Source organism: Pantherophis guttatus, chromosome 7 (genome assembly GCF_059756535.1).
Source record: "Pantherophis guttatus breed Tessera chromosome 7, ASM5975653v1, whole genome shotgun sequence".
In the NCBI taxonomy this organism is placed as follows: Eukaryota; Metazoa; Chordata; class Lepidosauria; order Squamata; family Colubridae; genus Pantherophis; species Pantherophis guttatus.
Genome location: NC_142069.1, coordinates 56,450,711 through 56,463,901, shown reverse-complemented (window position 1 = coordinate 56,463,901; position 13,191 = coordinate 56,450,711). Strand labels below are relative to the sequence as shown.

Sequence of the window (13,191 nt, the reverse complement as noted above, 5' to 3'; positions counted from 1 at the left end):
AGATCTTTGTAAATTTTCATTTTACCAATATCTAAGACATTTGGGTAAATTTGTGCCTCCATAGTGGATAACCATTCTGGAATTTTATCATAATGGTTCTTTTTTATCCCCTGCCATGTCCGTAGGAATGCTTCCCTGATCAAATGTCTTTGAAAATATCCGTGATGTTTACTTTTTCCCTCCCACAGGAAAGCATGCCATACTCTTTGTAGATCGTACCCCTCTAATGACAATATTCTTTTGTTTTTCAGTTCCATCCAATCCTTAATCCATATCAATGAAGTTGCTTTGTAATAGGTTTCCCAGTCTGGGATTGCTAATCCTCCTCTCTCCTTCGTGTCTTGTAAATGTTTTATTTTGATCCTTACTTTCTTCCCCTGCCAAATGAAATTCACTATAAGTTTATTAAAATCTTTAAAAAAAATCTTCCCCAATTTTATAGGTATCACTTGGAATAAAAATAGCATTCTTGGTAGGACATTCATTTTGATTGAGGCTATCTTCCCTAGAAATGATAACTGTAGTTTGTTCCAGATTTCTAGATCTTTCTTTATCTGTCTTGTTAATTTGTTGTAATTGTCTTCTCTAATCGATGATCCTTTATTTGTTAGCCATATTCCTAAATATTTTAATTTTTTTGTCATTTGTATACCCATTCTGTCTTCTAATTCTTTCTGTTGTTGTTTTGTGAGGTTTTTCGTTAGTGCCTTTTGTTTTTTGCCTGTTAATTTTGAGTCCTGCTACCTTCCCATATTCTTCTATTTGTGATAACAATTTGGGTCCTGTTGATATTGGCTGCTCTATGATGAAGACCAAGTAATCGGAAAAGGCTTGAAGTTTATATTTCTCTTTTTTAACTTTCAGTCCTTTTATTTCCTTGTCTCTTCTAATTTCATTTAACAGTATCTCTAAGGATAGTATGAACAATAAAGGGGATAAAGGGCATCCCTGTCTCACTCCTTTTGTTATTATAAATTGTTCAGTCATATCTCCATTTATTAAATTTATTTAATAAGTTAAACTTTTAAAGATGAGCACAAAAGCTATATTGATGTTAAATATAATTCCTAAAATGTTAATTAACATAACATTGTTTGAAATATATAATTAATGCTAAGTATGATATTATGTCAGATCTGCCCCAGTCTGATCCCTTACAGATCAGTAAAACTTTCAACTCAATTTGGTTGAAGTGAAAAGGCACTTTTACTAAGAGATGCCGATCGCAGTAAAGTCAAGCGGAATCTAAAATTCCTATGCGCCAATACAGAACTAAACCCCTGGTTTCCCCTAGCTCTCCCCTGTGGTCTGTCCATGTGGAGCCAATCTGGCACTGCTGACATTTTTGGGAAATGCTGAAGTGTTTGGGTTGGTGAAATTCCACTCTCAGGGCAAATGGCCTTGAAGATGCTAGTGCACCAGCACGAACCGGATTCCAAAACCAAAGAACAATTCCAAGTTGTTCTTTCTCAACTGTCAATTATCCCCTCCAAATTTCCCATAATAAGACTATACAGCTTTATGGGCCATTTGTCCCCTCCTCCCTTCCCCGATTGATGGCAGAATGCTGGCAAAGTGCCAGGCTGAAGCTGGTGGATAATTCATGCTGCCCCTCTTGACAAGGACATCAATGGAAACACACAACAAAGAGAGAGAGAAATAAGGTAGATATATGGTTAAAATAGGGAACTATTTTGGTTTATAAGGATATCGCTAATGGAAACGTTTGAAGAGTTTGAGTGCCTTAATGTATTTAAGGTCTACCCATTTAGGAGCCAACGTACTTCCCGTTTTTTTGATCCCAGTTTTTTGGAAGGCTGTCTGGATTGCATGTATTTAATGTACAGGAAGATCCATTCTCCTATTTCTAAGTCTTTGGGCTTTGTTCATTTTTTGTCTGTGTGCTTTTTATAAATTTATAAATTTCCAAAGCACCTGAAGGCCGGACAAGGAATAATGGATGGAAACTGAACAAGGAGAGATTCAACCTGGAAATAAGGAGAAATTTTCTGACAGTGAGAGGAATCAATCAATGGAACAGCTTGCCTTCAGAAGTTGTGGGAGCTTCATCACTGGAAACTTTCAAAAAGAGACTGGACTGCCATCTGTCAGAAATGGTATAGGGCAGTGGTGGGATTCAAATTTTTTTACTACCAGTTCTGTAGGCGTGGCTTGGTGGGTGTGGCTTGGTGGTCATGTGACTGTGTGGGCATGGCTGGGTGGTCATGTGACTAGCTGGGTGTGGCTTGATGGTCATGTGACTGGGTGGGCATGGCCAACTTGACGTCATTCATGTCAAGGAGCACCTTGCCTGGCCTCTCCTTGCCTCAAAGGCCTCAACAAGATACAATTTCCCTATTTATTTACTACTACTGAACATCCAAAATATATTATTTAATCCAATGTTATATATGCCATATGTGTACATACATATTACATAGTATAGAGTGTGTATAGGCACACAAAAAGATACATTATCTACTATATATACTGTTTGTGTATGTACACACACATACACATACACACAGCTCTTCTAAAACTATACACATTCAACCTCACTTACTGCATTTGGAAAAACACACCAGAATCCATTTTCTGCCACACATTGAACTATAACTTCTGTACATTAAAACATTACACACACCTTCAGATGTTCTTCCCTAGCTTGCACATGACTGTTAGAGCCTGGAGATGTCATGGATTGAGTAAAATGTGGTACAACTCACTTAACAACGCTCTTGCTTAGCAACCAAAATTTTGGGCTCAACTGTGCCTTCCTCTGCCTTCCTCTGCATGGCAGCCTTGTCCTAGTAAACTCCTTCTTCTTTCTGGCAATTTTCCTCTCTGTTAGAGGCACCAAAATAATCCAGACGATATAAGGTTTCCTGCTGGAGCAGGGGGTTGGACTAGATAGCCTCCAAGGTCCCTTCTAACCCTGCTATTCTATGATTCTGTAAGGATCTCCTGCTGGAGCAGGGGGTTGGACTAGATGGCCTCCAAGGTTCCTTCCAGTTCTAGATTGCTGTGCTGTTTCAAAGCGTCTTCGGAAGCCATGTCTAGTGGCAGGGTTTGTGACCCTTCCTTCCTCTTCTTTGTCTTTCTCTCTCTCTCTCCCACTTCCTTCCTTCTTCCTTCCTTCCTTCCTTTCTTTCTCTTTCCTTTTCTTTCTTTGTCTCTTTCTCTTTCTTTCTTTCTTCCTTCTCTCTCTCTCTCCCTTCCTTCCTTTCTTTTTCTTTCTCGATTTTCTTTCTCACTTTTTTCTTTTCTTTCCCTTCCCTTCCCTTCCCTTTTCTTTCTTGTCTCTCTCTTTTTTCTTTTTCTCCCTCCCTCCCTCCCTCCCTCCCTCCCTCCCTCCTTTCTTTCTTTCTTTCTTTCTTTCTTTCTTTCTTTCTTTCTTTCTTTCTTTCTCTTTCTTTCTTTCTTTCCTCTCTCTCTTTCTTTCCTCTCTCTCTCTCTCTCTCTCTCTCTCTCTCTCTCTCTCTCTCTCTCTCCCTTCTCTTCCTCCTTCAAAGGCTAGGAGAGTGAGACCCACCCAAGACATGCGAGGCAGGAGGCCTGAGAGAAAGCACCTGGTCTGGGCGCACAGTCCTCCACAACAGAGCCCTTCCCAGGGAACAAAGCAAGAACTTACTGATACTGATCCTGATGGTGAGCTCCAGTCACAGCAGTGGCGATGGAAGAAGCATGGTGGCAGTGGTGGTGGAAGGAGCGCAGCAGCAGCGGCGCTCTGAGAGGTCGGCCCTCGGGGCCCTGGGCGCACAGCAAAATTTACTTTAGCAACAGGGAGTTGCCACTTTGGGTCCTCCTGTAAGTCCCAGTCTGGAAAACACTGTGGGTGGCAGAGCTTTTCTCTGCTGCCCGCAGCACTTTCCTGATCGGAGTGAAGTCAGGCCCAAAGCTAAATTTTGCTGTGCTGCAAAAGACACTCTCTCGCTCTCCCAGGCAAGAGCAGCAGAAGGGGAGAGAAGCAGCTGCTGGCCTGGAGAGCACATGGCACCCTCCACATGTTCTCTGGCAACCTGTTTTCTCTCCCCTGCTGCTCTTCCTGGGAATGGGAAAGCGTCTTTCACAGCACAGCAAAATTTAGCTTTGGGTCCAATTTCACTCCCATTGGGAAAGCGCTGAGGGTGGCAGAGAAAAGCAGCCAGGTTGAATGCAGTTTCTTTCTGCCGCCTGCAGCATTTTCCAGATGGGAGTGGGACTTACAGGACCCAAAGTTGCAACTCCCAGTCGCTAAAGTAAATTTCGCTGTGCTGCACAAAACTGCACAGCAAGAGCAGCAGGGGAGAGAATTGAAAACAGGTCACCGGAGAACACCTGGAGCGACTCCATGCACTCTCCAGGCCAGTCAGTGGCTGCTTTTCTCTGCCGCAGTGCTTTACAGATGGGACAGTAAGGTAAGAGCCTTACCCAAACCCACTTCAGCCACCTGTGCCCATACCGGTCACCCAACCCGCACTGCCCCCACCGGCAGCCTTCGGCCAAGCATGGCAGGCCGCAGGCAGGGTAAATTGCTTCGGCCTTAGGGAGGGGTTTAGTTTGAAGCCTGCCTAGGTTCTCTAGGTGAACATGGGCAGTGAGCCTGGCCACGGGAACCACTGAGAAGGCAGGGAAGCATGGTGGGGCCGCGGGCCACGGGGGAGTAGGGGAAGGCAAGCGGGGACAGAGGGGGTGGGGCAGCTAGCTAAGCCACAGCCAGTGCTGTCTCCTGGGATGGAGCCATGCTGATGGCTTAGCCAGCTACGCAAGCCTGAGGACGATGGGGGGGCAGCTAGCTAGGCCGCAAGCGCCATGGCTCACATGGAGCCGTGGCGATGAAGCAAGACAGGCAAGCTGGAGGCCGGGGACCAGGATTGTTTGGGCGGGGGGTGCTGGGTTATATGACCTACAAGGTCCCTTCCAACTCTGTTAATCTGTATAAATCTGTATAAATTTCTCTTGCCTCCTCTAATGATTTTCTGATGACCAGCCAGGAATTCTGTAGCTGGGCAACCCAGTCTTTTAAAGATGGAATGGGGGAGTGGGGTGGTGATGGTCAAGGGCAGCTCAGGCATGGGCCCAATGTCCTGTCCTCAGTTGGAAATTATCCACTGTGGAGCAGCATGCAGCCTATAGACATGGTGGATGAATAAGCCATTGTATGGGTAGAAGGGATCTTTTGGCAGGGCACGAAATGCACTTTTTTAAACAACAAACCAGTGATCACCCAAACTACTGTGTTTCCTGAGCTTTCTAGTAGCTCTACTATGAAGTCCATAGAAATTTCTTTTCAGGGGATGTTAGTTCTGTCACTGGTTGGAGGAGTCCTGGTGTTTATGGCCACATAACTTTTTTTTTTTATAAAAAAAGTTTTTTTTATTTTATAAACAAACAAACAATACATAATCAATCATTATATCTTCTGAATACATCTTTTAAGTCTTCTTTTTGCTCCTCCAATATTTATCATATCTTAATATTGTCATTCCCTTTATTATAACATTTCCCCCATTTTTCTTACTTCTCTATTAATACCTTAATCTATCTTTTAATTATATTAAAAGTTAGACAACCATTTTATCCCCACACAACCTTCTACCCCTCCTCCCCACCCCCACCCCCGACTTCCCAGAGCAAAAACAGGGTATAGCATTAAACTAAACATAAACTAAAATATACTAACTTGCTACAAGATTCAAAACTCCCTCACCCTCTTTAACTCCTCTTTTTAAAAATTGTTCATCAGCCTCCCCTTTTAAAATTCTAATTTAAACATTTTAAAACTTTCTTTAAAGCATATCTCTTTAAGAAAAAGAAAAAAAAGAAGATATTATTTTGCATCCATTCAATTTTAAATTAACCATTTTAGTACTTCATTAAGTTCTTTTTTTTTCTTTCTCTCAAAAAAAATACTTCAATAAAATATTCTTCAGAATATAACCTTAAAGATACTATTAATCCATTGAGTTTAGTTATTTCTAAGTCTTAAATTCATTCTTTAAAATATCAATTTCAAAACTTTCAGAAAATCATCCATTAACTTTAAAGTTAACCATTTTAATACCACAGTCATTTTTTAAAAAAGCTATCCATTTTTAGTTAAACATTTTTACTTAAACTTAAAAAAAGTGCTAATTTCAATAGACTTTTCAAATTTATTATTAAAATCCTCCCCAAAAGAAATTAATCTTCAATTCTTCCTTTCTTTCTATATTTTTTCCAATCCTTCTTCTTCAATAATACTCTCTCCTTCAACATTGCTCCTTCCCTGCTTTTATTTTCAAAAATTTTTGAATGTAGATTTGATACTGATGCATCTTTGAAAATCACTCTCTCCTTAAAGTTATCTCCTTCATTTTGAAAGCTCCATTTCTACTCTTCCTGCTATAATCAGTCACTTCCTCCCTTAAAAATTGATTCTGTCTATAAAACCAAGAATTGTCACGATAAAGTTTATCAGTCTGCAGGAAAGAGTCTATTTGCTGCTTTTCATTTAACTGCATAGAAGCCTCTGCCAAAACCTCCGTTTTCAATGTGCTAACTTCCATCGTGTTCCTGACAGCCTCTTTTCCCTGCTCCAAAGACAAGTTAGTTTGATTTTCTTGCTCTTTTCCAGCCAGCAAATCATTTTTGTTCTTCAGATTATAATTTTGAATAGTCCTTTCAATTGATTCCAGTATAGCAGAAGTATAGAAATTATAAGTTCTTGTAAAACCTCTACAGTCACAACTTGTGAATTTGCTGGCTCATATAGTAATGATCCTCCATCCTTGATGTCAGCCATATTTCAATTCCCAGTTTAAGTTTATTCAGCTATCAGGTCAATAAATCCAATAATTTTCCACACAATTTAGAAGTATAATGTAGTTGAGGTCAATACCATAGTCTTTTTCATTTCACTAGCACTTTAAATCTTTTTCTTGCCGCATAATCCGGTAGCTTTTACAATGTTGCAGCTTTAACGATCACTTTCACTTGTAAGTTTCGTTTTAAATGCCCTTAAGCGCCATCTTTTTTCCTTTTTCTTTTAAACGGAGTTAAAGTTTAATACTTGCATTTTCTGTTCTCCTGATTTGCTCTGCCAGCATCCAGATTCGAATTTTCTCATAGTCCTTAAAATTGCACTGCTGGTGTGGTCGCGACCGCTTGTTCTGCATAGAGCAGAATCGTCCCGGATCCGGAGCACTGAAGGGCTTTCAGGGAGCTCTCACCCTGCAAACCCCAGGCTTAAAAAAAAAGCCTGGGGGTCTAGGGGAGCTCTACCCAGACCCTTCTGCTCTTCTCTCCCCCTTTTTCCCTGGGGGAGAGTTTCGAGCCGCTAGAACAGCTGATTTTCGCTGTTCTAATGGCAAACGGAATCACGGGGCTGGAGCTCCTAAAGGAGCGTCCATTTGGGGAACGCGGAGCCACCGGAAGTCTATGGCCACATAACTTTGAATGTCTTTCTTAAGCGGCAGCCACCAGAACTTGCACTTAATCAGGTGTAACATTTTTACAAAACCAAAATGTCCTGCAGTCTTTGAATCATGGCTTTTCTCCAGGACTTGTAATCTTTGGCTTTTCAGAACATACAGCTTGGCCCCTACCCAGGCTAGGCCACCTTGCATTGTGCATTCATTTTTGTGAGATTGAACCATTTGTCTCCCTCTAGTGCTACTTTTAGAGTGTCTGTTAGAGTGTCCACTATGCCTTCCCCAATTTGGGGTTTTGCTTTCACCTGTGCTCAGGTGATGACTAGTGCCGCAAGCTGGTAAGACAGAATAACCAGTCTGACTATTCCCTGCTTGGAGCTGTTTTATTGGGGCATCCTGAATAGTGCATCAGCTACGAAATCCTTTCTCCCTGGGAGGTAGCAGAGCTTGAAGGTAAACCAATTAAAGTATTGAGTCTACTGAACTTCTTTGTGCGATAATCTCCGGGGCGTTTTTAGGGCTTCTAGGTTTTTGTGGTCAGTCCAAACTTCTAAAGGGCTCTTGCTCCCTTCCAGGCAATGTCTCCATGTTAAGAGTGCCCAGGGCACTGCATAAGCCTCGTTCTCCTAAACCACCTACTGCCATTCAGTATCAGTTCATTTCCTGGAGGTATACACACAGGTTGTAAGGCACCCTGGCAGTTCTTTGTAAAAGAACTGCCCCCCACTGCCACATTGCTAGCATCCACCTGAATAATAAATGGGATGTTAGGGTCTGAGTGTTTTAGCACTCGTTCGGTATTAAACAATTGTGCTGGGCTGTGGAAGCTTCTGCAGTCTCAGATCAATCTCCCACATTGCCTGCTGTGCTGGATGTGGTCACCCCATTGGTCACTAAGGCTGGACATGGCTGACTGTCTGGCGACAGCAAGGGTTCTGCGTGCCTTGAGGCTTTTGAAAGCCACCTCCATAAACTTGACTTGCTCCATCATCCAGTCAGCCTGGCCATGCTTTCCACCTGTCTCTTCCTCCTCCTCCTCCAGTTCTTTCAGTTCCATTCTCTGTTCTCATTGGTGGCTTCTGCAGCTTCCACAAGTAAAAGTCACCCCCGCAGGCTTCTCTTCCCAGTCCTCCTTCCTTCTGATGCCCAGGGACCACCTGGATCTTAGCAGATCATCACACATCTCCCTGTTTCTAGTCCTTTTGTAATGATCCAGCCTGCACAGAGGCTTGGACGAAGGCTCCCCCAGCATTCAATTTCTTCCTGGTCACTCTCTTGAGCCAACATCACATGCATGTTCATGATGGTAGAGGTGATGCTCTCAATTGCAGATTCCATTTAATGTCGGATGTGCCCCAGTCTAATCCCTTAGGGAAGTAAAATTCTCAACTCCATTTGGTTGAAGTGAAAAGGCACTTTTACTAAGAGATGCTGATTGCAATTAAGTCAAGTGGAATCTAAAATTCCCACATTCCAATACAGAACTATACCCCTGGTTTCCCATAACCTCCCCCACTCCCTGGTCCATCCATGTGTAGCCAATCCAGCGCTGCCCAGATGTTTTGGGAAATGCTGAGGTGTTTGGGTTGGTGAAATTCCACTCTCAGGGCAAACGACCTTGAAGATGCCAGCATGCCACTTCCAAAACCCTCTGTTCTTCTTCAACTGTCAATTCCCCCTCCCTCCCAATTTCTCATAATAATACAGCTTTATGGCCCATTTGTCCCTTCCCCCCACCTTTCCCAATTGATGGCAGAATGTCAGCAGGCATCAAGCCGAAGCTGGTGGATCTGACACATTGATAAACAGAAGCAAAATGCAACTGAATCATTTCCTCATAAGAAAAAGGTTTCGATCTTTGAGGTTAATACTTCTTATGATTTCTAATGTACTGTTATTTATAAATGTTAAAAAAGAGAAAAATAACAATTGTACCAGGGCAGATTGATTTCAGCACTGCTCATCTCTTACTATTTGTTTTCTATTCATTTTTACAGTACACTTTTATTTGCTAAAAATAATATACAGGTAGGACTCACTTAGTAATAACAATTGGTGTTTTCCATTGCTAAACGAAGCAGTCATTAAGCGTGATATTTGACCATACGAGTTAGCAACAGCAGTTATAGCAGTCCCCAATTACTTTTAGTTAAGTGAAGACTGTGTGCATTATTAAGTGTGGATCTCACATGATCATCATCATGACTTCTGACTTCCTGCAAACTTCCCAATTGACTTTGTCCGCTACTTTGCATTGCTACTCACATAGCAATGATATAGGTGGCTGTAAGTTAAAATGCCCTTTCTGAAAAAGTAACAAAACCTTGGAACTAAATCATTAAGCTTTCTGCAGTTGTTAGTAAACTGACTTTTCCAAACTTGCTAGAGTTATCCACCACAGTTGCATTTTTGGACCAAATCTCAGCTCTAAACTGAATTAGTACAATTAGTATTATTAATATAGCATTAGGAAAGCAACTCTAGTTACTTGTAAGTAGGTGTAGGGATTCCTCTGGCTCTGCAGTTCATTGACACTTTTGCATCTGGAGACTCTTCTGGGTATACCGTATCAATGGGCTGCTCTTCAAAAATTGGTCCATAACCTTTTAGTTCATCTGCAAATAGATGGCAAGGCAATTGAATAATGTTACCCAATTAGTACATATGAAATGCAGATACTTTAAACATTTCTAAATTCTTTTAGAGATGGAACATAGGAACAACCACAAGCTATAATTTCCAATTAATTTTATCTTGTCAGTATACTACCCATTAGAAAATAGTGTAAAGCAATTTCAGTTCCTTTTAGCCACATTAGCTTTCCATTGACACCGTCAACCATCCTGCCAATTATAGCTAAAGCTTATGGAGCATTGGTGACTTGTGCACTTTTATAAAAAGAATAGCAAGACAGAGAGTTCAAACCTCCCAGGTTATCCCTATAGCTTTCCTAAAGTCCACTGGACTGGGTCATGTAACAAAGCTGAAGCTGATAGATCAATTTCATTAGCAGTGTGCTTATTCTTCATACTCTGCCATCTGATTTTCTTTCTACCCTTCTTTTAAGGATAAAATGTTTTTAATTAATGTGTGGTTTTGTTTTCAAAATTGTTCAATTCTAGGGGAAAATTTTTTACAAAATACAGCTCAAAGCTAAGAGGAATTTCTAGAAGCTTTTTAAAATATTGAAACAATGCATAAAAGAGAAAGCAAATCTATACAATTTGATTTTGCTTAGCTTTCCATTTTCCAACCATTACTTTAGAACCATATTCTTGACTCTCCACAACACCTATTGCTGTATTCTTTATTTTGAATGAATATCTTCCCTAATGCCTTAATGCTTCCAGAACAAGCCCCAAAGGATATTTTAAGTAGCTACAGACAATTCATTAATAGCTATTCTATATTGAAAATGCACCTACTGAAAGCACTTATTTTCATACTCTTTTCCATCTAGTTCTATGTTTACAGTCCAAATGAAAGCTCAGTGCAAAATTTATGTAGCGGATTATGAATATGCAATAAATGCTATAAAATGAACATTGGATCTTACCTGAATGTTCGATCTATGTGCGCTGCAGGAGAGTCCAAGCAATGGGTTCAAGTTTAGCTTGGTTGGCCAGAGACTGAGTTGAATTTTCCTAGCCATGCCTCTTTCTCCCATGAGCCTTCAGTGTTTCGACGAAGAAGTCTGTAGAAGATGTAGCAATGATGATAGAAGAATGTCCACTATAACTAGGTGTTGGATGCTGGACCGCTACCTTAGGGCGGGGTTGGACTCTCCTGCAGTGCACATAGATTGAACATTCAGGTAAGATCCAATGTTCAATCTCCTGTGCGCTGCTTGGAGAGTCCAAGCAATGGGATATACCCAAGCTAAGTATCCCCAGGGTGGGAGTCCGAGCGGTCCAGGTGTCGTTCTCCTGGTAGAACGCAGGACTCTTCTGCCAGGACTCTTCTGCCAAACGAAGCCTCGGCTGAGGCAAAAACGTCCAACTTGTAATTTCTGATAAAGGTAGTGGGAGAAGCCCAAGTTGCGGCCCTGCAAATCTCCAATATGAAAGCCTGAGTAGCCCAGGCTGCTGTGGTAGCAGTGCTACGAATTGAATGTGCAGTGATGTTTCTGGGCACTGGAGTAGCTTGGTGTTCGTAAGCCATTGCGATGCAAGCTTTGATCCATCTCGCAATTGTAGATGGGGTAACTTTCTTGCCCATGGCAGTAGGCTGGAATGATACAAATAGTGCTTCAGACTTCCTGAATGAAGCGGTCCTGTCAATATATTTGCGAAGTGCCCTACGAACATCGAGCGTGTGCCAACGCCGTTCTCTAGGATGTGCTGGGTCAGGGTAAAAGTTAGGTAAAACCACCTCCTGTGCCCTATGAAACCAAAAATTGACTTTTGGTATGAAAGTCGGGTCCAACCTGAGGACCACCCTGTCGGAGTAAAAGATGCATAAATCTCTACGTACCGAGAGTGCCGCCAGTTCGGAGATCCTCCTTGCAGACGTGATTGCTATCAAGAAGGCGACCTTGAAGGTAAGTATTTTGAGATTGGCGGATCCTAAAGGCTCGAATGGAGCAAATGTGAGCGCTTGTAGGACGAGAGGCAAGTCCCAGGAAGGATACATATGGACTGGAGGAGGCCGTAAATTAGCAACACCTCGAAGAAAACTCCTCACCTTGCGGTGTTGAGAGAAAGGGATAGGACCCTCTCCATGCAGAATAGTCGCTAAGGTGGCCACTTGTCTGCGGAGCGTGTTGGCAGTAAGTCCCTGTTTGAATCCTGAGTGAAGGAAACTCAAGACGTCCAGAAGGGAAGCTGTCCTGGGAGGAATGTGCGATTTTCGGCACTAGCTAGAGAACGCTGACCAAGTGGCGTCATAAATCCTGGTAGTAGACGGACGACGAGAGGCCTGGATGACAGAAATGACTTCGCTCGAGAATCTGGAGTCCCTCAGGATTTCCCATTCAATCGCCAGACGGCCAGTTGGAGCCACTGGGGCTCGGGATGTTGCACTGCCCCCTGGCTTAGGACAATCCTGTCTGGCTGAATCCTCCACAGGTGGGACACTGACAGTGACACTAGGTCCGCAAACCATACCCTTCTGGGCCAGTGCGGAGCCACCAACAGAATTTCTGCCTGCTCGTCCAGAAGCTTCCAGATGACCCATGGTAGTAGAGGTGTCGGAGGAAAGGCTTATAGAAGGCCTCGAGGCCAGGGCGCCCGAAGGGTGTCGGTCACTTCTGCCCCTGCCGTCGGAAATCTGGAAAAGAACCGAGGTAGGTGAGTGTTCTTTGGTGTTGCAAATAGATCCACGCATGGTTGGCCGAACCTGGTTGTCAGTTGGTGAAACAGGTCTGGATGGAGACGCCATTCAGAGTGGTCAATGGTTGTTCGATTCAACCAGTCCGCCTGTTCATTGTGTGCTCCTGAAATATGTTCCGCCTGAAGGGAGAGCAGGTGTGATTCCGCCCAGAGGCTGAGGCTCGCTGCTTCGGACATCAGGTACTTGGACCGGGTGCCTCCCTGCCTGTTCACATGTGCCTTGGCAGTGACATTGACGGTTAACAGCAACACGTGCTGGTTGGTTAGCGAGAGGTGGAAGTGACGTAGAGCTAGGTGGGCAGCTCTGAGTTCCAACCAATTTATGTTGTGCAACAGATCCTGTGGTGACCATCTGCCCTGTGCCATCTGGGAACCCAGGTGAGCCCCCCAGCCGAATAGACTGGCATCTGAAGTTAGTGTTAGACATGGCGGTTCCTTGAAGAGACAGACTTTCTCTAGGGAAGGTGACA

General features: G+C 42.9%; 1 protein-coding gene across 8 annotated transcripts in view; it reads right to left on the bottom strand.

The window, feature by feature from the left end:
* Positions 1-13,191, bottom strand: part of CNTN1 (contactin 1) — a 315,977-nt gene that overhangs the window by 162,902 nt on the left and 139,884 nt on the right. For 7 of the 8 annotated variants that reach the window (XM_060689023.2, XM_087873256.1, XM_060689029.2 and 4 more), the window contains one exon: positions 9,880-10,006. In XM_060689023.2, coding sequence (XP_060545006.1) covers positions 9,880-10,006 — 127 coding nt within the window. Of the gene's footprint in view, positions 1-9,879; positions 10,007-10,947; positions 12,800-13,191 lie in introns of those variants that run through there. The other variant, XM_060689028.2, reaches the window with a different exon arrangement.